We start from the raw sequence: 23,226 nt of genomic DNA, 5'->3' as shown, positions 1-23,226 counted from the left end.
ACTATATTTGAGAGGTGTGTGGATTTGGAGATTTCTTCAGGGATGAAGAAATATTCTGTTAGCAAGATGTCAGGTAGCAATGAAGTGAAAACAGAACAAATAAATGAACATAGCATAAATAATCATAAAACAGTCATTTTCAGCTGATTAATAAAGAGCACATTGCAGACAGTTAGAAATGACATTATTATACACATATAAGCATCACAGATCACTCAGAGGAACAAAGAAGTGTTGTGTGATATTAATTTGAAGAAAATGTTGCATTTTTAAAAGCACCACAATTATTTGAGACACATCAAGCTGTACACAGCATAAAAGACACAAATATTGCCTACAGAAAAACAAATCTGCTCTGGTGTGCAACTGCTCTGACAAAACACTCTTCAGCTGAGTTTGTTGCTTCTGATGTGACCAAACAGTGTGAACAGTGACACATGATAGCAGTGCTGCCATGAAATGTAAGAGGACCACATGAAGACTGCAAAAGTAGCACAAAAGCTGCACAAAAACATGAAACACATTTATCTATTTCTGTAACAACATCTCCAGTTCAGGGTCACAGAGAGACAGTGGACACTGGGAGGAAGCAGAAGTTCATGGAGGAAACCCACTCCACACAGAATCACCTCCACCTGTGATTCGAGAAAAGTATAGCACATATGGACAGTGGCCCCCCCCCAACCAGACTGGCCACCCCAGGTGCCACCCCAAAGCTAAAACAATAAAATTCAATCAAATATCAAATGTACGATTATGTTTTCTCAGTGAAGCTCAGATATCTGAGTGTAAGTGAATGCAGCATTGGCTTCTGAGCATCACCTTAGCAAAGGAAGGAGAAAGACTGCACCGCAGAAAACAATTTTTCGGTGAAAGAAAATGAGGAGAGAATAAAGGAAAAAATAACACTTAAAGAATTATTGAATTATTATCGAATAGTTCAGACAGTAGGCTACTGGGGGGAGCTAGCACAAGAGCAGAGGTGGGTAGTAACGAGTTACATTTACTCCGTTACATTTACTTGAGTAAGTTTTTGAAAAAAAATGTACTTTTAAAGTACCTTTTTTGCACGATACTTTTTACTTTTACTTGAGTACATTTATGAAGAAGAAATGGTACTTTTACTCCTCTACATTTGCAAAATTTGATTAAAAAAAAAAATAGTTTAACACATTAGATAACATGCCGGCAGTGGAGTTTCCAGTAACTTTTTTTTACCAATGAGATGTGGCCATGCAGTCACATGACCAGTTTGAAACCGTGGCGGGCAGAGCGGCCCAGGCATTTCAAAGTAGCGGACACACAGAAAGAAGAAACATGAAAACATGGCAGAGTCTACGCTAGAGCTGAAGAGGATGAACAGCATTTTCCTCACATACAAAGAATGTTTCGCTTAAAAGCAGTACAAAAGAACAGCTATGTCTTCAGTGTCGATGTCTTCAGTGAGAGCCAAAACAAACCAACTTTACAGCGTGAAACAACTCAGCTCCTGTAACCTGATGAAACGGTAAGTTTTCTCTAAATATCTTTTTAGCTGTGGTTAGCTGGATGTCAGTCTTATATTACAGCAGCTGTCTAGAGCTCGAGCTGCGAGTCTTATTTTCGGCGCTAAGTTGTAGTGAGATAAGTTTGTGGGTGTTTTGTGCAGCTTCAGCTGTCTTTTTAACTGCTCGCTGGTTAGCTAGTGTGAGCTATAAGCTAACTAGCCTGGATAATGACCCTAGAGTTCCACGCACATGCAAACAGCTCGTCTCTACGGAGCCCCTCTGATGACATGGTCCAAAAAGAAATAAATTGTGGCCACAAAATACTACTTCGTGCCCTCGAAGTAGTATTTTTTGGCTTCAATTTATTTCTTTTTTGGACCATGTCATCAGAGGGGCTCCGTACGTCTCTACTGCTTTAACTGTTAAAAGAGAAGGCAATACTGCGGGTGACAGGGTTTATTATGTGAAACAGCAGCTTGTTTAGTTTAAAGTCTGCATTAAGCTGGGCATACACTGTGCGATTTTTTTTAGTCACGTTATTCCGCTTCTGCTCAAACTGTACAATTAAATCGCAGGGGTTAGAAGTTTAGGTCACGATGCAGGGTCTCACACTATACGGCCTGATGCTCTGATGCGACCTGAGTGCTCAAACTGTGCTTTCATAACATGAAGCTTATCATACAAAATCTGTCCCTCGCTCTCCCTCTTTGTGTCTTTTACTCACTCAGACACACACACACCACCATCAACTTTGCTAAATTACTAATGAAAAACATTGACCAGGCAGCTGTGATTGAGCAGCAATGTCCATCCAACTCTTGTCATGGTTCTTGTAGTCGTGATAATTTTGTGAGGCCACATTGAAAAGCCTCGGATACGTAAGCGTAGAGCTGCCACCCAGGCAAAAAAAAAATAGAGCTATATCACGTTATAACATGAAAAGTATATTTTTCTAACAATATACTTTTCATGTTTGAACAATATAATATCACGTTATTACAATATACATAATTATCACGTTCATACAATATAAATATTATATTGTTCAAACGTGAAAGGTATATTGCACGTACTCGGATGAGCTTGCCTCATCCTACAAGTTGCGCCTCCATCTCTTGTGTCCAGATCACACGCTGCACTGCCGTGCTGCTCCAGCTTTTCTCTTTCATTTCTGTGTTTGTGCGTGCGCAGTGTGAGAGGCTGCGTTGAGGGGCGACAGGATTTCAAACAGGTTTGATTATCATGCGACCATACGATTGATGATTGGGAGCTGGTCGTGAGGTGTTAACTGCTTTTCGTTACCCCATGTATACTACACGATGCACACACGATTAAGGCAAAACACGGGCCGATCCCCAAAATGGTTGCGCCACTGAAAAATCGTCTCAAAATGGGCCAAAAATCGCACAGTGTATGGCGAACAAACAAACAGCTGCAGCTTGGCAGTGTATACAGCACTATAATGACCACACCTAATTCTTTTGAAAACCTTACATTTTTCCACAGGTCTCCACTTCATCAGACATCACCTTGTGATGTAGCGTAACATAAGCAGCCTGGAAAGTGATAGGAAGACAGCATCTGCAGACTGTTCAAGTTTCTTTTAAGTGTTCTTTATTTTCTGGCATCACCTTTCAACAATTGTTTCACAAAAACATCAGAACCCCTCAGTGATGGCCCGCTTGAAGCTGACGCTCCGGAGCGTGTGTCGAAAAAAACAACACACTGGTTCAGAAGCACTGTGTCGAGGCTTGCTTCGTTTGGCAAAAGTCACGTGACCAGTGACGTCCGAAGCTTCATTATGCACGTAACTTCTTCGGTACCTGATTCAAATGGAAGGAAGTGAATCATTTGCGGGATTTGTGGAGTGTTTTGATGGTGACAGATAGCGAACCACTGATCATTCTACTGAGAGATTTGATTCTGTTGTGTGGGAGTATTTTGAGTTGATTTTGGTCGGTGGGTTTTCCAGCTTTGTGTTCTGGCTGTTTGCTTTTGATTTGTGCGTGTTTATTTTATCGGAAAACGGGAAAAACTTAAAATGTCAAAAATCTGCTTTTCATAATATAAATATCATTAAATAACTTTAGAAAAACTTCCATTTGATTCGTAACATTTAATGTTATAAAAAGATATATTTTCTTTAAAAAAATAATCTTAAAATGTTAGTCTACAAAATGTGCCGCAATTTAATTTATTTATTCTCTTTAGCTGATAGTTTGTGGAGCCATAACTGCATCTCTACCAGTTTTTCTGCACTCCAGCCTCTTCTGTTCCATGTGAAGGGATTTTCCTTAAGGCAGGAGAAATTATCTCCACGAAAAGGAACAGGTTCGGCCATCGGAACAAATTCTCTTCTTGAATAAAAATGAAAAAGGGTTTCCTTAAATGCATCATGTTTTGAATTTGCAAGTTCATAAGCATTTCCCTTTCCATTTCACAATCAATTCTACCCCTAGGTCAAAAATATGTATAGGAAAATTTCCCTAATATAATATTATTTATAAATATACCCCTCCGGCGATTAACTGCATAAGTACATGGAGGCAGGACCTCACAGCAGAAGCATACTGTGTGCATTATTATATGTATGTTATATGTAACGTGGTATTTTTCAATTATTGTATTTACTAACATCAAGAAGTCACAAGCAAAGAAAGACCACACCATGGTGCATGTTCAAACCAGGAAAGTTTACTGGTCAAAATTATTTATTAAATAAATAAACTACATTTTTTTAACACCAAAAAATATGCATTCAAAGCAACACATGTCATCCAGGGAAGGACCGACTTGATTTTGAAGTTTTACTTTGCATGTGTGCTGTGTTTTACTGTGCTCCAATGCGGAGTGTCTTTATTTATATTTTTTGTATTGCATGTTTTGGTTATATTTTTGTGAAGTGTTTTATTTATATTGCATGTTTTATCGAATATATTAACTTGTCCCGGAGAGACTCCGCCCACTTCTAATCATAAATCAGGTACACCTGGGAGGGCACAGAGGTGAATAAGAGGGCCTGGCAGACGACAGAGAACAGGCCTGAGAGAGAGACCGACAGAGATGGCGGTCTCTCTGTCACTAAGAATGGAAAAACCTATAATATGCAATATTTCATGACCTGCAGTCTATCTGGGTGAGATGTAAACCAAGTTTAGGTTTAGGTGTAGTTCATTTTCGTTGTGCTGACTTTTTACAGTCAGTTACAATAACTCGTACTGTGTACTAGCTAGCATGACAGAGTTTATATACAGCTGGGTGGGTGCTGTGATGATACTGATGGTGAACTTTATTTTATTCATAAGGTTAGTTAGTAGAGTTGCCAACGGCTCCTTAAAAAATGGAATGGTCCCTCATTCAGAGAAAATATTACACGTTTCGTATTGAGCTGAGTAGGGACACAGTTTGTCCCGTACTTTCGCTATAATGAAAAAAAGACACAAAGCTGGAGTTATTCTGTGTTTACGCTGCACAGCTGCCTCTTCTTCTCTCATTCTCTCCCCCTCCTTCTCCTGTTGCTCCTTCAATCATGAAACTGGATTGAAACCAGGATCCTTTTCTATGTAGCTGACAACTGGTAACTGTGCAGGGGCGGGTCTAGCAAAGTTTTGCCAGGGGGCCAGGCAGGGCATTAGCAGGGAAAGGGGGGCACAAAGAAATACTTTTCTTTCATATTCTCATTTAAAATGTCTCGCTTTTATTAAATAATTATCTGAATCTTGCGAACAAAGTTTTTATCTGACATAAAATGTATAGAAATCATATATATACCAACAAGACAGTGTACATCACTGTCACAACAGCATTTGTTTTCATTCAAAGGCTTTATGGCTTTAATACCTGGTGGGCCGGTCTGTAGTCAAAATGCCCAATTTTTTGTCCCAGTCCAGCCCTGCAGGTTAATACTGGCAGTGTCACCATGCCAGCTGACTGTATTTCATCATCAGCCAGTGTTCTTTATACATCAATATTACCAAAGTTTATCATAACGCAACATAGAAAGTATTTACTTGCTTTCAGTTTTTATTCAAATGTTAGTCTTTTCAGTTGTTTCCCCACTTTTTTCCTGTTTCAAAATCAAACACCAGTTTGTAATAAGTTTATCTTCTTTTTTTAATAGGCAGATAAAGTTTTGCATTGGCTAATTTGCCAATTATATGTTAAAAATGTTCGTATTTTAATATTCAAAAATGTTTTTGCCCAAAACATATGTGCATTATATGTCAGTAAAAATACTATGCAAATATTGCTGTCCTTGAATGCTGAGTAAACACTGACAAAGCACTGATTGTATCTCTTGTACTTCATCAACGCAGTATCTAAAAACTTTGCACCGTAGTGGTTAAAATCTCATTCTAATAAGAGTTAAACGTGCATTCGGTTATTAGGTTTATAGGGTTTTTGAATTATGGTTAACGGTTGGTAGAATTTTTTTTTTAACATTACATCTGCCACCCTTCTCCAAATCTGTGCCCCTACCTGACCCCCCCCAACAGAAATTTTGTAGACACGCCACTGCATATGGAGCACACACAAAAAAACAATATCATTAATATAAAAATGCATTTACCTCTAAAAAGCTGTAAACACGTTTTAACACCTGCTTTGAATGACTTAAGTAAAATACTAGAACTTACATTAAACAATGACTTTATGTTTCTTTGATAATAAATATAAACTGAACACAGAAGGACTAAATGAGCAGATCAAAAATCAACAATCAGGAAAACAGCTGCTTATGAAATTCCCGCTGTGCTCCTTGTTTCCTCTCTGCTGTCTGAAGTTTGATGAGAACATGAATCAATCTTAAATCTGCTGAGAGGAAGACTTGTGGCTTAAACCACAGGCTGTGTTTCCTCTTATCTGTGTGGCTCAGCCAGAAATCATGAGCTCCTTCAATTTTAGTGCATAAAAAAGTCATGAAGCAGAAGAGCAAGTTAGAAACTATATTTTAAGTTTTTACAGCTCACTTTATTGAACATATAATAAAGACATTACCGTGTAATAAAAATGCATATAATATAAATAGAAAATCAAGATTTATGTGTCATACACAGAGTTATCATGGTCTTGCTGAACATGTGACTGACACTGTCAAAATAAATCGGTATTACACGAAAGTATGAGCTGGACCTCCCCGAAAGAACACGGGGAAAACTCTGCTACACAGTAAAAAGGCTGCTGAGCATGACGTCAGAGCAGTTGTTACTTCCCATTATGTTGAAAGCTTTAGTTCATTTTGGAGGGTTGTAAGCTGTTTTAAATGACAATGAGTGTCTTTAAATGAATGGTCTCCTTCAGTGGATTCATGAACAACACTGAACAGCTGTAACATGTACTCTCAGTCTGACACACAAAAACAACACACTTTATTTATATTACACTTTTATTAACAAAGTTACAAAGTTCTTCACAGAAAGACTATAATATATTCAAAAGGAAAGAAATAGGTAAAAAGATAAAAACAGATCTACATTAAAGTCCATTAAAATTATTATCTACTGGGAGAGAAACAAGCCAAACACACTGAGTGATTCTTTCAGAAAGAAATATAAACTCAGGCTATCAGGATCATTGCTTTGAATTCAAAATATTCTCCTTTTCACTCAAAGTCACTTCAAATTTTTAAGAGACTTTAAAGAGAAAAACAGCTAAAGAGCTGCTGTTAAGATTTTAGAGCTGTGGCTGAATTTGGATCGACATCATTGTAGTCAGAGCTCTCCTCTGGGTCACCACGCTGCCCTGTTGAGGTGATCAAATTAAAGCATTTCAAAACAAACTCCCTCTGTTTTGTCCACAAATGCATTGATTATCAGTGAGAATAATTACCAATGTATATTTTGCATTTCAAATCTCACATTTTGTGCACTCACTTGTCTTGTTAATGACTTTGAGCTGAATCACAGATGTGACATTGGCGTAATCACCTTCTGCTGGACCTGAAATAATAATCTGATTGACTTTCATGTCAAACACAGTTATTGTATAATCATCCAGCTTCCACAAGCTCTATATTAATGAAAGTGTAAACTTTACCATTTTCAGTGTTTTCACATCTTCTGATTGTCTCATAGACACAACGATCACCTGCAGGTCAGAGAAAATCAGTCACCTCATGTCTGTGATACTAATTTGTTTCCACTTTATTGGTGAACTTTGTGTTTAAAATATATAAAAAGAAAAAAGTTCTCACCTTTGGAACATCTGAAGCCAAACAACAAGAATGGAAGGAAAATAAACAAGAATCCAAGAATTAATCTAAAGATCATCAGAAGAGAAAATGAAGAGCTCTCAGGTGTGGTCACAGTAACTGTAAATAAGAACATTTCATTTTTAATAAATGATTTAGTTCAGCTTATTTTTTAAGCTAAATTCACGAAGTACTTAAATAAAAAATAATAAAACAGCATCACTGAAAATTATTGATGAAAAAACTAAATCCTTAAACAAAAGTACACATTTGCAGCACACGGGGTACGTGAAGAATTCATCTACAATAAATCACATCAAATGTTTTGATCCTGCTCACCTTTAACTGACATCCAGCTCTGTGCTGACTCTCTTCCTGAGTACTGACACTTGTAGAAACCTTCATCAGACTTTGACACTGCAGAGATCTTCAGCTCCCCTCGGGTATCATTTTGAATAAGTTTGTCATTGTGATAGAAAAACACATTGGAAAGTATTTTTTGTGTTCTCAAACTGCAGCTCAGACTAACAGAAGCTCCCTCAGTCACAGGATGAACAGGACTCACCAGGATAGGACCATTACCATCATCTGTGACACAATCACACACAATTGTTTCAGTCACATCAGCTGGTGCACACTTTTAGAAAAAGCTGACAAACAATAATAAGAACAGATTGTACAAATGCTTTTCATCATGAAGATCTGATCTTCTGTGTTTAAAAACTACCGTATGTGTTTTATTTGTCCCACATGAAATTACTTCACATACAGCAAAACTGGGACAAATGTTCATGTGACATCTAAATCATTCAAATCCAAGAAGTAAATGTATAATAACATACTCTGTACAGTGATGTTGACTGCACTGCTGAACTCTCCTGATCCAGACTCACACCAGTACACTGCAGTATCTGACTCTGATGTGTTGATGTTACATGTGGATCCAGTCATTCTCCTACAGTCAGAGTACAGTCGGCCGTCCTCAGAGAACTTCCTCACTCTCCACTCAGTGAAGTTTCCCTCACAGGTCAGTGAGACAGAGTCAGAGGTGAAGTGTTGCACTCTGTCAGGACTCACTGTGAGAGACGCTGCTGAATGAACATCTGGAAACAACATGCAGTTAAGAGACAAAGCTCACAGATGTTAGGATTCAAAATATCACAGTGGAAATACACGTTTGACTTTTGTGTGGTTCACAGGAGTCCTGCTAGTTATGCAGCCAGATTTACAGACTTTCAAATCATCAACATGAAGATTAAAATTCCTCAAACTGACCTGCAGACCAGACAAACTTTGGTTGACTGTGATCAGTGTGATACTCTGGGTCTCCTCTTCCAGCTCTGCACACATATCCTGCTGTGTGTGTCTGTCCATGAATGATGTAGGAGTCCTGTGCAGTCCCACTGCCATCAGGTAGCAGCTCATAACTGGAGGATTTCTCTGATAGATCAGGAACAGCTTTATACCAGTAGAAGCTCCATCCTGCAGACGGATGTTCAACCTCACAGTTCAGAGTTACTGAGGCTCCAGGACTCAGCCATGATGGAGACACAGTGAGGACAGGACGGGGTTTATCTGTTCAACAAAGATTTTCTCTCAATGTTTCGTCTCTTAACTCTGAATTCAATGTCACTAAAATGTTGACTCACAAATATTTATGATGAACTTTAAGAGTGAGACTATCTAAACATGTCAAATATCTCAACATGTACTAATAAAAACACATTTTTACAAACTGTTTCTATTTCCAGGTTAAATGAACTATGACTCTACTTACTGTCAGAAACTGTCAGTGTGACTGAATCACTCCACTCTGTTGTTTTATGCTGTGAACTTTTCATTCTGCCCTTACAGCGATAGTTTCCACTGTTGGATGATGAAGCAGATCTAATCCTGTATTCATTTTGATTTGGAGCTTTTATCCTGCTGTTTGTTTCCCACTCATAATCCCACTCAGTGTCTCCTTTCAGTCTTATTTGACACAGTCCAGTTCAAGAATTGCTCAACATCATAATCCCAAACAGGTTAAACAAATATGATGCTGTTGTGTCTTCATCTAAATGCTGAATCGTGAATTCCCAAATCAAAACTTCACTTATTCCCTGTTGTACTCTGTGTAGTAAAATGGGTTTCCTCTTCTTCCTCTGCACGAAGGAAGAGACCTTCCTGTGAGACTCTGATTTGTCAACTCAAGTTGAAAATTGCAAGGCTTAAAGGATTTCAAGTCTCATTACCAGTAATTCTATCATGACTCACAAAGATCACTCAGTGTGAGCTCCAATGTGAATTTTTAATATTTAATTCACTGTTTCAGGGATATATTTGTTATAATAATAGTAATTCAATTCAATTCAATTCAAATGTTTATTGTCATTGTCAGAAAAACAATGAAATTGCGTTTGGAGCTTCCATACACCCGTGAATAAAATAATAATAAGTATAAATATGACTCCAGTGCAATGAAACAGTCCTTGGCAACAACATACAACATGACAAGTAATATTTAGAAGTTGAATATGGTTATTGTCCGTGAGAGAGAGGGGACAAAGAGTTCAGAAGCCTCACAGCCTGTGGATACAGGCTGTTGGCCAATCTGGATGTTCTGGCCTGTATGGACCTGTACCTTCTCCCTGAGGGCAGCAGATGGAAAAGGTGGCGCGCAGGATGATACTGGTCCCGCAGGATACTGTGCACCCTCCTCAAACAGCGAGTGCGGAAGATATTACTAATCTCTGGCAGAGTAGTAAATGTTATACTTGAAGTGTGACATAATTTACTGATCAGATTCTAGAAGAATCAGATGTTCTACTGCAGAGAAATGAACACTTTCTAATCCTAAATACATTTAGTGGATATATTTTATGTACTTTGATTTTGTCTAAGAGTTAATGTCAATAATAATAATAATGTAAATGGAGAAAAATGATAAATCATATCAGCACCAGCCAAATTTTTAAATAAAATTAGGCCATTTTACAGTTTTAAATCGCAGCCAGACTTTTTCCAAATTTTCTATTTAAAAAAAGTGTGCCTAGCAATCCATTTAAAAATAAATTTAGGCTAAAAAAACTGAACTAACTACACCATAATACAGTAAGTTGCTGGAATAGGTAAAACTCCACATGTGGAGCCAGAGGGGAAAAAAATGCTCAGATACTCAGAAGAGAAACCAGTGAATATAGAAATGGAGGAGAAGAAGAAGAAAAAGAAGAAGAAATAAATAATAAACAAATACATATTTTTTTCTTAGTGGATGTGCTAAGACAGGTTCACCATCTGTACAGTAGATGTTGATAGGGCAGATAAGAAAGATGATGCTGTGATACACATTGTTCTGTACTGGATCTTTCACTGTGAATACTTTTATTCAACAAAGAAAAAAACAGTACTTTTATTGCCATCTGAAAGTTGAGCAACACTAAGATAGCTAGAAAGCTGTATCATAGAATAAGCCTTTTTATTTTTATTTTTTTACCTATTATAGATGAAACATCTCGAACTTACATGATACAGTCAGTGTGATGATATCACTCCACTCTGAGAAGAAATAGTCCCTTCTGCCCCGGCAGCTGTATCCTCCACTGTCAGACTCAGTAGCTCTGATGATTCTGTGTTCATTGGATGTTGGAGGTGTGTTTAACTTGGCTGCTCTCCATTCATACGTCCACTGAGCTCCTTCACCTCCCTGAATCTCACATCTGACAGTGACTGTCTCACCGCTGTATATCTGAGTCCAGGATGGCTGCAGGGTCACAGTGGGCTTATTGAGACCTGTTCACAGAAAAATATTCATAAAATAGAAACAAAATCAACAGAGAAATATTAAGATATGTATTTCATAATAATGGTAAACTTGTTGTTTTATAGTTAGGAATGGACCTGCACAAAAATAAAAAGATCATTTTGTGTTCATTTAACAGATGGAGAAAAACAGTGAGACCGTGAGGAGAGACTGTATGACTATATGACTGCCTTTTCTGGTGCCACTGTGGCTGTGGGTTTATCTGCTCTTACGAAAAGCACGCATACATACATGCACACACATATACTACCAGACAAAAAGTTGGACACATGTTCTTATTTAAAGGTTTTTTCTTTATTTTCATGACTATTTACACTGTAGATTCTCACAAGACATAGCCACCCCTCACTTCAATTACTGCTTTACACACTCATTCTCTCAATGACCTTCATGATGTTGTCACCTGAAATGGTTTTCCAACAGTCTTGAAGGAGTTCACAGAGATGATGAGAAATATCAAACAATCAAACACAAGAAACACAAGCCGAATGGGATGGCACATCGCTGCATGATGCTGTGATAACCACGCTGGTTCAGTGTGCCTTTTTGAATAAATCCCCAACAGTGTCACCAACAAAGCAGCCCCACACCATCACACCTCCTCCTCTATGCTTCACGGTGGGAACCATGCATGTAGAGACCATCTTTTTACCTTCCCTGCGTCACACAAAGACACAACAGGTCGAACCAAACATCTCAAATTTTGACTCATCAAACCAAAGCACAGATTCCCACTGGTCTAATGTCCATTCCTTGAGTTTCATGATCCAAACAAATCTGTTCTGTTTGTTGCTTTTCTCTAGTCGTGGTTTCTTAGCAGCTATTTGACCATAAAAGCCCGATTTGCACAGTCTCCTCTGGACAGTTGATGTAGAGATGTGTCTGCTACTGGAACCCTGTGTGGCATTTATCTGGGCTCTAATTTGAGGTGCTGTTAAGATGCAATTTGTGAGGCTGAATTTATCCTCAGCAGCAGAGGTGACTCTTGGTCTTCCTTTCCTGGGGCGGTCCTCATGTGAGCCAGTTTCATTGTAGCGTTTGATGGTTATTGCGACTGCACTTGTGACACATTCAAAGTTTTAGCAGTTTCCAGACTGACTGAAGTTCTTAAAGTAATGATGGACTGTTGTTTCTCTTTACCTAACTGATTGGTTCTTGCTATAGTATAAATTTCAACAGTTGTCAAATAGGGCTGTCAGCTGTGTACCAACCTGACTTCTGCACAACTGATGGTCCCAACCCCGTTAAGAAGACAAGAAATTCCACAAATAAACTCAGACAAGGCACAGCTGTGAAGGGAAACATTTCAGGTGACGACATCATGAAGCTCATTGAGAGAAGGCCAAGGGTTTACAGCACTGTAAACAAAGCAAGAGGTGGCTACTTTGAGGAATCTAAAATATAAAACATATTTAGAGTTTTTTATGATTTTTTTCTTTGTTACATAATTAAATATACCTTGGTTCATATCTCTGATATCTTCAGTTGTATAAATCTGCAATTTTGTCTGACTAACAATGGAACATGCTTTGTAGACCATTGAATTCATCCTGTGCTGACCATTATGACATTTGTCAAATGGAGATCACACAACAAACATGACTTACTTGATCCTGACAATGTGAAGGCTTCACTCCACTCTGTTGAAGAATATGAGTCATCTCTGCGTCGACTCTTACACATGTAGTCTCCACTGCTGGACTCAGAAACTCTGAATGTCACATCATTATTGTGTGTCCACTGTGTGGGTGTGCTGGGTCCTCTCCATTCATACTCCCACTCAGTGGGTTCACCTCCTTCCTGCACCTCACATGTCAGAGTGATCGTCTCACCTCTGAATATCTGAGGCCAGTTGGGTTGTTGTTTTACAACAACTTTATTGGAAACTGTTTACACATATTAACAGTTGAGATACAAATAGAAACATGAAATCAACACAGAAAGCTTCACATTGTGTGTTTGATAATCATGAGTGAATGTATATTTCAAACTAAATGACTGAACTCACAGGTTTTCTCAATGGTGACAACATCACTTTTATCAGTGTAGTAAACTGGGTTTCCTCTTGTTCCTCTGCAGCTGTAGATTCCTCCTTGAGATACTCTGATATCTCTGTTTTGTTTACCTCTGATTTGAACTTCATACGTTCTTTGGGTTCGTCTGAACCACTCATATTTCCATCCATCAGAGCTCTGCACAGAGCAGGTCAGTGTCACACTGCCCCTACTGGTATGATTGTGGTTCCTGCTGTCAGTGTGGCCCTGGGTTTATCTGCAATTAATTTACAGGAAAAAGTAGAATAGATTGTCACTTCTCTTGTCACACTTTAAATATTCACTGAGTAGTTTTGTATAAATGAGTAATCAGCAAATCAGACATATTAGACTGTGTTACAAAATCAAATTCCCTCTGATTTATTACCTGCCTATATTATATAATTTCCTCCTCGCCCTCTGCAGGCGGTCTTCTTTCAAGGTCGGGTCCTCTACCAGAGTCCTGGGAGCCTGAGAGTCTTGCACAGTATCTTACCTGTTCCTAGGACTGCACTCTTCTGGACAGAGATCTTGGATGTTGGTTCCTGGGATCTGCTGGAGCCACTTGCCTAGCTTGGGATCACTGCACCTAGCGCTCCGATTACCTCTGGGACCCCTGTTACTTTCACCCTCCACATATTCTCAAGCTCTTCTCTGAGCCCTTGTTACTTCTCCATCTTCTTGTGTTCCTTTTTCCTGATGTTGCTGTCATTCGGTATCACTACATCTATTACTAAGGCCGTCTTCTTCCGCTTATCTACCACCACTATGTCCGGTTGGTTAGGCATCACCATTTTGTGCAGCTGTAACTGGAAGTCCCACAGGATCTTAGCTTGGTCATTCTTGACCACCCTACGGAGGTCTCCCATTTTGGCCTCAGGGCTTCCAGGCCATACTCGGCACAGATGTTTCTGTATACTATGCTGGCCACTTGGTTATGGCGTTCCATGTATGCCCTGCCTGCTAGCATTTTGCACCCCGCTGTTATGTGCTGGATTCTCTCAGGGGCATCTTTACACAGCCTGCCCCTGGGGTCTTGCCTGATGTGGCAGACCCCAGCCTCTATGGATCTTGTGTTCAGAGTTTGTGCCTGTGCTGCCCTGATTAGTTCCTCTGTGTTGTCTTTCAGTCCAGCTTTGTCCAGCCACTGGCAGGACTTCTGGATGTCATCCACTTCCTCTATCTGCCAGTTGTACATACCGTGAAGATACTATACTATATTTTCATCCTGTTTATTTGTGTCATTATTGTCCTCAGGTGATGGAGCAGCAGGTCAGCATTGGCGTCTCTATACCAGCTGAAAGTTCATGACACAAAGTGGTGACAAACTGTCTACAATGAGGCTACTATCAGCTGCAGCTCTTTGTCTGACTAACAATGGAACATGCTTTGTAGACCATTGAATTCATCCTGTGCTGACCATTATGACATTTGTCAAATGGAGATCACACAACAAACATGACTTACTTGATCCTGACAATGTGAAGGCTTCACTCCACTCTGTTGAAGAATATGAGTCATCTCTGCGTCGACTCTTACACATGTAGTCTCCACTGCTGGACTCAGAAACTCTGAATGTCCAATCATTATTGTGTGTCCACTGTGTGGGTGTGCTGGGTCCTCTCCATTCATACTCCCACTCAGTGGTTTCACCTCCTTCCTGCACCTCACATGTCAGAGTGATCGTCTCACCTCTGAATATCTGAGGCCAGTTGGGTTGTTGTTTTACAACAACTTTATTGGAAACTGTTTACACATATTAACAGTTGAGATACAAATAGAAACATGAAATCAACACAGAAAACTTCACATTGTATGTTTGATAATCATGAGTGAATGTATATTTCAAACTAAATGACTGAACTCACAGGTTTTCTCAATGGTGACAACATCACTTTTATCAGTGTAGTAAACTGGGTTTCCTCTTGTTCCTCTGCAGCGGTAGATTCCTCCTTGAGATACTCTGATATCTCTGTTTTGTTTACCTCTGATTTGAACTTCATACGTTCTTTGGGTTCGTCTGAACCACTCATATTTCCATCCATCAGAGCTCTGCACAGAGCAGGTCAGTGTCACACTGCCCCCTACTGGTATGATTGTGGTTCCTGCTGTCAGTGTGGCCCTGGGTTTATCTGCAATTAATTTGCAGGAAAAAGTAGAATAGATTGTCACTTGTCTCAGGAAGAAATTTCTTACAGTACTGATCACACTTTAAATATTCACTGAGTAGTTTTGTATAAATGAGTAATCAGCAAATCAGACATATTAGACTGTGTTACAAAATCAAATTCCCTCTGATTTATTACCTGCCTATATTATATAATTTCCTCCTCGCCCTCTGCGGGCGGTCTTCTTTCAAGGTCGGGTCCTCTACCAGAGTCCTGGGAGCCTGAGAGTCTTGCACAGTATCTTACCTGTTCCTAGGACTGCACTCTTCTGGACAGAGATCTTGGATGTTGGTTCCTGGGATCTGCTGGAGCCACTTGCCTAGCTTGGGATCACTGCACCTAGCGCTCCGATTACCTCTGGGACCCCTGTTACTTTCACCCTCCACATATTCTCAAGCTCTTCTCTGAGCCCTTGTTACTTCTCCATCTTCTTGTGTTCCTTTTTCCTGATGTTGCTGTCATTCGGTATCACTCACGTCTATTACTAAGGCCGTCTTCTTCCGCTTATCTACCACCACTATGTCCGGTTGGTTAGGCATCACCATTTTGTGCAGCTGTAACTGGAAGTCCCACAGGATCTTAGCTTGGTCATTCTTGACCACCCTACAGGAGGTCTCCCATTTTGGCCTCAGGGCTTCCAGGCCATACTCGGCACAGATGTTTCTGTATACTATGCTGGCCACTTGGTTATGGCGTTCCATGTATGCCCTGCCTGCTAGCATTTTGCACCCCGCTGTTATGTGCTGGATTCTCTCAGGGCATCTTTACACAGCCTGCCCTGGGGTCTTGCCTGATGTGGCAGACCCCAGCCTCTATGGATCTTGTGTTCAGAGTTTGTGCCTGTGCTGCCCTGATTAGTTCCTCTGTGTTGTCTTTCAGTCCAGCTTTGTCCAGCCACTGGCAGGACTTCTGGATGTCATCCACTTCCTCTATCTGCCAGTTGTACATACCGTGCAGATACTATACTATATTTTCATCCTGTTTATTTGTGTCATTATTGTCCTCAGGTGATGGAGCAGCAGGTCAGCATTGGCGTCTCTATACCAGCTGAAAGTTCATGACACAAAGTGGTGACAAACTGTCTACAATGAGGCTACTATCAGCTGCAGCTCTTTGTCTGACTAACAATGGAACATGCTTTGTAGACCATTGAATTCATCCTGTGCTGACCATTATGACATTTGTCAAATGGAGATCACACAACAAACATGACTTACTTGATACTGACAATGTGAAGGCTTCACTCCACTCTGTTGAAGAATATGAGTCATCTCTGCGTCGACTCTTACACATGTAGTCTCCACTGCTGGACTCAGAAACTCTGAATGTCACATCATTATTGTGTGTCCACTGTGTGGGTGTCCTGGGTCCTCTCCATTCATACTCCCACTCAGTGGTTTCACCTCCTTCCTGCACCTCACATGTCAGAGTGATCGTCTCACCTCTGAATATCTGAGGCCAGTTGGGTTGTTGTTTTACAACAACTTTACTGGAAACTGTTTACACATATTAACAGTTGAGATACAAATAGAAACATGAAATCAACACAGAAAACTTAACATTGTATGTTTGATAATCATGAGTGAATGTGTATTTCAAACTAAATGACTGAACTCACAGGTTATCTCAATGGTGACATCATCACTTATATCAGTGTAGTAAACTGGGTTTCCTCTTGTTCCTCTGCAGCTGTAGATTCCTCCTTGAGATACTCTGATATCTCTGTTTTGTTGATCTCTGATTTGAACTTCAGAGGTTCTTTGGGTTCGTCTGAACCACTCATATTTCCATCCATCAGAGCTCTGCACAGAGCAGGTCAGTGTCACACTGCCCCCTACTGGTATGATTGTGGTTCCTGCTGTCAGTGTGGCTCTGGGATTATCTGCAATTAATTTGCAGGAAAAAGTAGAATAGATTGTCACTTGTCTCAGGAATAAATTTCTTACAGTACTGATCACACTTTAAATATTCACTTTTAGTAGAAATGACTAATTACTTTGCATGTGACATATTGGACTGTGTTACAAAATCAAACTCGCTCTGATTTATTATTGATGAAAAGAGAAATATCAGATAAAACAGTTTTAAATTTCTCATCATATCTTTTTCCCTTTTCATTAATATTTTAATAGTTTCAGTGCACTGAACAACAACCTTTATTTCTGTTGGAGTCTGTTGAGTATTATGATGAATTTTCAATGTAAAATGTTATTTAGCAGTTGTCATTGGTCTATGAATTATTTAAAATGGAAACATTAAATCAATGAAAATAACTTTCAGTCAGTTTGAATGTTTGAATTTTGCCACGGATGGCCGACCATAAGTGTTCAGTGCAACGCGTGCTATCTTCCTTTTCCCAAACAATCATTTTGAATATGTTTTTGATAGTAGTTAAAAATACTAAAACACTACTATTAATAGTTCTATTTTGATATAGTACTGTTAAAATAGTACTATTTAATAGTAGTAAAATTACTTTATAAACTCTGATAAGGACAAATAGTCTGGGTATAAGAATAATAAACCTCTCCCACACTCCAGAAGAAATGAAAGATGCCAGTCAGTGCACTGTAACTATTGAAATATGATTTTCTGATTTTCACAGATTCAAATAAAGTCTCCAATAATATGATCACTTCTTTCTTGGCTCTTGATGGAGGCGGTCGCACTTTCTCCTTCTCCCTCTCACTTTCCCTTATCTGTCCTGCTTGGCCCCACATAGCAAACAGGTATGCCCCAGATCTGGTGTCAAGCCGGCACTGCTGGCTGACTTCTGGCATGGTAAGTGGTATGTCATCCTGATATGGGCCAGACCTGGCAAAGATGGCACTGTTTATGTGATGGCATGCCACATCTGGCTCAATTGTGGTTTGGTTTATGTGGCCCAGGTTCATAGAAAACAGGTCTGGCCCGGATCTAGCATCAAGCTGGCACTTCTGACTGACTGGTGTCATGGCAGGGTGTATGTCAACCAGATGTGGGCCAGGTCTGGCAATGATTGAACTATTTATGTTCCTATTTTCTGATCGGAAGGTTAGTGGTTCAATCCCTGGCTCCTCCAGTCTGCATGTCAAGCACTCAGTTTAGAGAAAGTGTGTGATTGGGTGAATATGGCATGTTGTATAGAGCACTTTGAGTAATCTGTTTGAGTAGATTCTATTAAAGAATCAGTCCATTCACTATCTGAGCAGAGTTCTGTCATGTTACTTTTGCACTATTATGTTCCGGCACATATTATTATTACATGGCTTGATTAAGGTACACATTAGGCTGACATCAGGGCCAGCACAGGGCCAGCAGTGTGTCTGCAACTGGCCCGTGGCTGCACACAACTTACACATGGCCCACATACCGCAAAGAATGACGGCCCTTTGGTGGCCCAGTTCAGGTTTGCCAGAGATGATCCACATATGGGCCAGCACAGGGCCACCAGTGTGTCTGCAACTGGCCTTGTGCTGGCCCATGTGTGGGCCACCTCTGGCAAACCTGATCTGGGCTACCAAAGAGCCGTCATTCTTTGCGGTATGTGGGCTATGTGTAAGCACATTGTGTGGGCCAGATCAGGGCCATACCAGTTTTGCAATGTGGGGCTTCTCATGTCTTTGTATAGTCTCGCTTATTCTCTAACCCTAAGAGAGTCTCCTAGACTTGTTCTCTAAAAACCTAAAGAAGAATTATGGATTTGATCAACTGGTCCCTTAACGAATTTGACAAACTTCTGGGCTGGGGATAGCCCGACTGTCCTGCGGAGATGTTTGTTGCTAGATACGTGATGATCGGTTGCATTGTGGTGTCTGGCGACACTCTCGATGGAGGACATTGAATAACATCTATCAATTCGGAACCAGGATTATAGAGTTCTGACTGATTGGACCTGGCTTATCGAAGAACAAGAAGCGGCTACAGCTGTTCAAAATCCCACAAGGCTGTCCGACATAATAAACGATGGGCAGGGCTGTGAGTACTCAGACTGTGTTTATTGAACGCAATATGGATAAGATCTTGGAGAAGAAGAACGGGAATTGAGATACCTGGTGACCAGTGACAGACATTAGACAAACTGTAAAATTGGATGCAGTTTGTTCGCACTAACCAAAACAACTACCATCTTCATCTCATGCGGCCCCCCTGGTGCCAGCTGGATGCTAAAGGCAAAAGCTGACAGGAATAACAAAATTCTCCTTAGTTAACAAGACTGTTGTTGTGACTTTCTCCCCCCTCCTTAAACGCCACCCGCGTCAACCCAAGATTGCTGACTTTTGCCTAACTGGGTGAAGGGACACTTTCTCTCCGCTGAACACGGAACACACACACACACACGCACACACGCACACATACGCATGTACACTGACACAGACCTACACTCACCCCCCGACCACCACCCCCACCCCCTCCAAACACCTTTGAACCTTATGTCTTCTATGTTGTGAGATGTGATGATTCATGTGCTGAGGTGTTTTTTTCTGTTCTCAAACTGATCTCCCTGTTGGAGCTCAGTCTGGAGAGAGTTCTTTTTTCTCCTCGTCTTTCCTCACGTTGTGCATTTTCCATTGTTATACCTCTCTGACCTGTCTTCCCCATGATGTTTGTGTAATGTATGTATGGTCGGAAGGGTAAAAAGGCACTGGCACGGCTGGCAGCCTTAACCCAATTTCGCTCGGGATGAATAAAGTATTATCAATCAACCAATCAACAGTGTATTAAAAATACTGTATGTGTTGTAATGATATGGAACAATAACTTTTGTTTTGTGGATCAATCAATCCATCAATCCATCAATATTACAGGCTGTGCTTGAGTTTTTAAATAAGCTGATGTAAATGTAAACAATAAAACATTAAATATCAGCATGAATCATGGTCCAACTTACATGAAACTGTCAGTCTGAAGGCATCACTCCATCCTGTTAAGAGATAGTCACTGCTACCCCGACATCTGTAGTCTCCACTGTGGGACACTGAAACTGTGCTGATCCTGTATTCACTGGATGTTGGAGGGCTGTTTGTGTTGGGTGCTGTCCATTCATATTTCCACACCTTTCCTTCACCTCCCTGAATCTCACATCTGAGAGTGATTGTCTCACCAGTGAATATCTGAGACCAGCTGTGTTGCAGTTTCACTGTGGTCCTGTTACGAACTAACAAAGAAAAAACATGCAGCAGCAAGTTTTTATCATAATTATTTGAATGCTGATTTGTTGTGCAGGAATGTTTAAAAGCAACTAAAATATTATGTAAGACTTGAATAATATAATATAATATAAACCATCACTATTTTAAGTAGCAGGTGAACAAATGTTCTTTTGTTTGCAGGAATCTAAGATAACTCAAATATTAATATAAGACTTGAATCTGTGTTGGTTTCTCAGCAAACTGATTGAAAATTTAAAGGAGAAATTGTTTCTATTAAACTGTCTAAAATTAAAAGAGTTTTAATATTTGAACTTGGGATCTTAAAAACAGATCTGGCTATCTGCAATTAGTATGTTTTATATTTGCTTTTATATTGAGATGAAGAACATTAGTAATCATTTACCCACTGATTACACTTCTTGAGACATGATTTAGAAATGGTTAACAAATACGCCACACACTCCTGTTACATGTGTAAATGTGTAAAAAAGACTTTGTCATTTTATTCTGTTTAAATATTCAAACTCACCAGTTTCCTGAATGGTGACTGAGTCACTTTCTGTTATGATGACATTTTCCCCTGCAGGTTTACAGGTGTAGTTTCTACGGAAGCGTAGAGCTGCCACCCAGGCAAAAGAAAAATAGAAGTATATCACGTTATAACGTGAAAAGTTTATTGTTCTAACAAGATACTTTTCATGTTTGTACAATATACTATCATGTTTGTACAATAAACTTTTGACGTTTGAACAATATAATATCACGTTATTACAATATGCATAATTATCACGTTAGGTACAATATAAATATCACGTTAGGTACAATATAAATATTATATTGTGCCTAAGCGTGATAATGATGTATATTGTAATAACGTGATATTATATTGTTCAAACGTGAAAAGTATATTGTACAAACATGAAAAGTATCTTGTTAGAACAATAAACTTTTCACGTTATAACGTGATATACTTCTATTTTTCTTTTGCCTGGGTGGCAGCTCTACGCTTCCGTAAGTTTCCTCCTTTCAAGACAGAGATAACTTTGTCTGATACATTAGATATTGCTGACGGTTTTTCGGATGAGGTTTCTCTGAACCACTCAAATTTTAAGCTGGTAGATTTCTTCACATCACAGGTCAGTGTCACACTGCCCCCTGTTGGTATGGTTGTGTTGTTTGCTATCACAACAGCCTTGTCATGTTCTGTAAGTTAGAAATACAACAAAAGGAGAAAATTGTTCCTATTGTAACAATCGGGTTGAAGCTTAAGTTGTTTAGTTAATTTATGTACTGTTCAACAAACGTTTTGAAAAGTTTTCAGTTTCTAAGTTTACACAGCTGTACTGGGATCTGATTGGGGGGGGGGAATTTTGACCCGTGTGTGTACATGTGGGTGTATGTAAGTGCATGTTTGTGTGTGTGTGTGTGTGTGTGTGTGTGTGTGTTTTCACCTGGTGGAACTTGAATATGCTACTGCTGTGATGGAGATGTTTATTTTTATTACTTTCCATAAAGGGAATATATTTAATTGTTTAGGACATTTTTGTCTTAAGTGTGAGCTATAGCTCAGCCTGGTTTGCGTGTAAGTAGGTATTGCTGTACCACTGTATTTTTTTGTTTGTAAAGATGTTTCAGTAAAGGAAAATAAATGTTTTCTTGTGAATATGAGAGGTCATGTGTGTTCACACGCCATAAAATAAATTTGTGAAGATAATTTATATTGGAATATGTGTTAGTACCAGTGATGGGAATAACGGCGTTACAAGTAACGGCGTTACTAACGGCGTTACTTTTTTCAGTAACGAGTAATCTAACTAATTACTATTCCTATCGTTACAACGGCGTTACAGTTACTAACAAGGAAACGCGGTCCGTTACTATTTTTCAACAAACAGACGGTTGAAGCTGTGTTCAGTTTACCGTATCTTATATCAGTTGCACGGAAGTAGCTGTAAGTAATCTGGACGCTACAGCTTTAAGCAGCTGCGCGCTCCCGCGGACGGTAATCACGATCACTGTCTAGCACAACACCTGGAGCTCAGGGGGCAAAACAATCGCATGAGTGCTGCTGTTTGACTGAGGAAGATTAAAGTAGTCATGGTAAGTCAATCACATGACCACTTAAAGACGAAGCAACAAGGTGCCAGTTTTTAAATTGTGTTGATAGGCCACGCAAAACCAGAGTCGTGATAAACAATATATACGCGGCGTTTTTTCCTCAATAGTTTCGCCACGTTAGCGCTAGCAAGCGCTCTCTGCTTATGAGCAAAAAAACAAAACAAAAAAAAGTTTTAGGAGTGACGGCGAGAGAAAGAGAGAGAGAGAAAGAGAGAGAAAGAAAGAGAGAGGGAGAAAGAGAGAGGGAGAAAGAGAGAGAGAGAGAGCAGAAAAAGAGAGAGCGAGTTTTGAGATGT

General features: G+C 39.7%; 1 protein-coding gene across 1 annotated transcript in view; it reads right to left on the bottom strand.

Moving 5' to 3' along the window:
* The window catches only part of LOC116320064 (basement membrane-specific heparan sulfate proteoglycan core protein-like), an 84,460-nt gene that overhangs the window by 59,167 nt on the left and 2,067 nt on the right, over positions 1-23,226 (bottom strand). Inside the window, exons 3-7 of the mRNA XM_039609856.1 lie at positions 21,342-21,431; positions 20,551-20,817; positions 17,299-17,562; positions 14,980-15,258; positions 11,182-11,448 (exon numbers count right to left, since the gene is read on the bottom strand). Of these exons, the coding sequence (XP_039465790.1) occupies positions 11,182-11,448; positions 14,980-15,258; positions 17,299-17,562; positions 20,551-20,817; positions 21,342-21,431 (1,167 nt within the window). The remainder of the gene's footprint in view (positions 1-11,181; positions 11,449-14,979; positions 15,259-17,298; positions 17,563-20,550; positions 20,818-21,341; positions 21,432-23,226) is intronic.

This window comes from Oreochromis aureus, linkage group 3 (assembly GCF_013358895.1).
Source record: "Oreochromis aureus strain Israel breed Guangdong linkage group 3, ZZ_aureus, whole genome shotgun sequence".
NCBI classification, from domain to species: domain Eukaryota; kingdom Metazoa; phylum Chordata; class Actinopteri; order Cichliformes; family Cichlidae; genus Oreochromis; species Oreochromis aureus.
Note: the sequence above shows the minus strand (reverse complement) of the source record. Positions and strands in the feature narration are given on the sequence as shown.